Source organism: Condylura cristata, unplaced genomic scaffold (genome assembly GCF_000260355.1).
Source record: "Condylura cristata isolate star-nosed mole 26May11 unplaced genomic scaffold, ConCri1.0 scaffold00003, whole genome shotgun sequence".
NCBI lineage: Eukaryota > Metazoa > Chordata > Mammalia > Eulipotyphla > Talpidae > Condylura > Condylura cristata.
In genome coordinates, this window is record NW_004567104.1 from 78,766,188 (window position 1) to 78,769,228 (window position 3,041).

At 72.0% G+C, this 3,041-nt stretch overlaps 1 protein-coding gene across 1 annotated transcript in view; it reads left to right on the forward strand.

Moving 5' to 3' along the window:
* COL18A1 (collagen, type XVIII, alpha 1) overlaps nucleotides 1-3,017 on the forward strand; it is a 32,520-nt gene extending 29,503 nt beyond the window's left edge. The window contains exons 24-28 of the mRNA XM_012731229.1: nucleotides 27-106; nucleotides 1,085-1,330; nucleotides 1,742-1,939; nucleotides 2,183-2,298; nucleotides 2,699-3,017. Of these exons, the coding sequence (XP_012586683.1) occupies nucleotides 27-106; nucleotides 1,085-1,330; nucleotides 1,742-1,939; nucleotides 2,183-2,298; nucleotides 2,699-2,912 (854 nt within the window). The 3' untranslated portion in view covers nucleotides 2,913-3,017. The remainder of the gene's footprint in view (nucleotides 1-26; nucleotides 107-1,084; nucleotides 1,331-1,741; nucleotides 1,940-2,182; nucleotides 2,299-2,698) is intronic.
* Nucleotides 3,018-3,041: the final 24 nt, after the last annotated feature.

A 3,041-nucleotide genomic window follows, 5' to 3' on the forward strand; every position in this document is an offset into this window, starting at 1 on the left:
GGCCGGCGGGGGCGACGGCCGTGCAGCGCGCCCCTGGGTGCTGGCGGCTGGGGTGACCCATGGTTTCTTCCAGCTGGAGGCCCGCACACCACTTCCCCAAGGGACGGTAAGGAATGTTCGCTGTCGCACCAACTTAGGGACTCGAGCCCCGTAGTCTGCCTGGGAGCCTGGACAGGGGCAGGCGGGCATCCAGGGTCCGCGAGGCCCCGTGTGTGGGTCAGCTCTTGGGAGTGAGGGGCTCGGGGCCAGTGTGGGAGGCTGGGAGCCCATGCTGGGCAGAAGGTGCCTCCCCCAGGTGCCTCCATTCTGTCCACCCATCCCCCTCTCCAGGACGGCAGTTCCTGGGGCCAGAACCCATCTTTAGGCACCAGGGGCAGGGCAGCGGGAGGGAGCCGCTGGCTGGCCACGCAAGCTCACATTCCCTGAGTGTCCAGCCTCCTGCGTGGGTGCCTGGTCACGCGGCGAGGTCCCCAGTGGCTAGCGGGCGTCCCTGTCTGTGGGGGCCTGGCAACCTGCTCCTTCAGTGAGCACAGCCGGGCGGCCACCTACCCGCTATGTGGCTGGACAGGGCCCCCGCAGGAGCCAACAGCAGGGGCGGCCAGAGGCAGGATGCAGGCAGCTCGTCCTGTCCCTTTGCTGTGGGCGGGCACACAAGTGCAGATGGCCCGGTACCCAGCCCTAACAGAGGCCGGCACCCGTGCAGCGTGGGGGTGCACACGCCCCTCTGAGGTGGACCCAGGGGCGGGAGTCGTTGAGGACAAGGCCAGCAGGTACCCAGTGTCCTGTGAGGGGGACATGTGGCCCAGAGGGCATCCTGCCCCCGTGGGGGCTGAGTGAAGGAGAGCAGGTACCTGACCACACCTCCCCAGCTTTAGGCCCTAACTGGGTGGCTGGGCCTCCCTGCTGGCTCCCATCCCCGCTGCCCATGGCCCCCCGGGTCTGCTGACAATCTCTCGCCCACAGGGGCACAAGCCCACGTGGAGGGGGACCCGCCTCCTGCAGGGGTGTGGCGCCCAGGTGGGAGGGCCCATTGGGCTGACAGAGCGCAGGGGCCCACCCCACACACTGTCCACCTGGTCTGCAGGACAACGAGGTGGCGGCCTTGCAGCCCCCCCTTGTGCAGATGCACGAGGGAAACCCCCACCCGAGGTGGGGGCTCCCCCACTCCACTGTGCGGCCCTGGCGCGCACACGACATCCTGGCCAGCCCCCCGCAGCCGCCCGACCGTCAGCTGTACCCCGGAGCCCCGCACCGTGGCGCCTACGCGCCCCTGAGGCCGGCCCGCCCCAGCAGCTGGCCCGCCCACACCCACCACGACTTCCAGCCCGCGGTGAGTGCCCCCGCGGGCGCCCCGGGCCGCGGGGCGGGTATGGGCAGGTCCTGTGGCTGCCTGCGCCGAGGTCAGTGCTGCTGGGGGTGGCAGCCCGGCCCGCCCTCCTGAGCCCGTGCCCAGCCAGCCGACCAGGCTTGAGGGGCCGACTTCCGGCGTGGCTGAGCCCGGAGCCTGCCAGGTGCGCAGACCCCCAGCGGGCTGGACTGACCATCGGGCCCAGGGCACAAGAGGCAGGCTAACACCTGTCCGGCGGGCACTCAGCCTGCAGGGCCAGCGAGTGCCTGTCGCCCTCTGCGGACTTGGCAGGCGGCTGCGGACTCGGGTGTGGCCGTCTGTGTGGGGGCGCCGAGGTGAGGGCAGGGCTGGGCGCCCCGGACAGCGGAGGTGACTGGCTCACCGTCCCTGCAGCTGCACCTCGTGGCGCTCAACAGCCCGCAGTCGGGAGGCCTGCGAGGCATCCGCGGCGCGGACTTCCAGTGCTTCCAGCAGGCGCGCGCCGTGGGGCTGGCGGGCACCTTCCGTGCCTTCCTGTCCTCGCGGCTGCAGGACCTCTACAGCATCGTGCGGCGCGCGGACCGCGGGGCCGTGCCCATCGTCAACCTCCAGGTGGGAGGCGCCATGCCGGGGGCGGGGCCCAGCGGCAACCTCCGGGTGGGCGGGGCCAAGCCGGGGGCGGGGCCCAGCGGCAACCTCCGGGTGGGCGGGCAGGGTGCAGGTCGAAGCTTGCAGGGTGCTGAGGACAGAGCCCCGGGCGGCCGGGTGGCCCTGGGCCATGCGGGCTGCCGCGGGCGGGGCGGTGGGGCCTGGGAGCCGAAGCCAAGCCGCCCGGTGCCCCGTGCCCCTGCGCAGGACGAGACGCTGTTCCCCAGCTGGGAGGCGCTGTTCGCGGGCGCCCAGGGCCAGCTGAAGCCCGGGGCGCGCATCCTTTCTTTCGACGGCAGAGACGTCCTGCAGCACCCGGCCTGGTACGTCCGCGGGTGCGGGGGTGGCACCTGGGGTAGGGCCCCGCTGGCCCTGCAGGCCCTGAGCGACGGGCGGCTGCCCGGCGCCGCTCACCCACTTCAAGGGCTCCCCGGCCCCTTGACCTCGAAGGTACAGGCACCGGCAATGGCCGCCTGGACGGGCCTGAGCACCAGGCGCTTTGGGAGCAGCCCGTCACCAGCATGTTCGTTCTCTGTCGGTCTCAGCAGAGCCTGAACGGGAAGCCCCTGCCCAGGGCTGCCCACTGCCCAGAGGCCCAGGGTGCAGGCGCAGCGCCCCGCGCTCACTGAGACGCCAGTCCCCGGCGGCGGGTGGGCGGCTGCCAACTGCCCACGCGGCCTGGGGCTGCCTGGCTGGAGCCCGTGACACAGACCCGCCCCACAGGCCCCAGAAGAGTGTGTGGCACGGCTCGGACCCCAGCGGGCGCCGGCTGACCGACAGCTACTGCGAGGCCTGGCGGACGGAGGGGGCGGGGGCCACGGGCCAGGCGTCGCCGCTGCTGGCCGGCAGGCTGCTGGAGCAGAGGCCCACCAGCTGCCACAGCCCGCTCGTCGTGCTGTGCATCGAGAACAGCCTCGTGACCGCCGCCTCCCAGTAGCCGCGCCCCGGGAGCCCAGGGCGGGGCGGGCCCGGCAAACGCCGCAGACAGTTCACACTTCACATAACCCTCCAATAAAAAGCCAAAGAGTGTATTTTTTAAAAAGGCTAAAAGTGCCGCTGCCAAGAC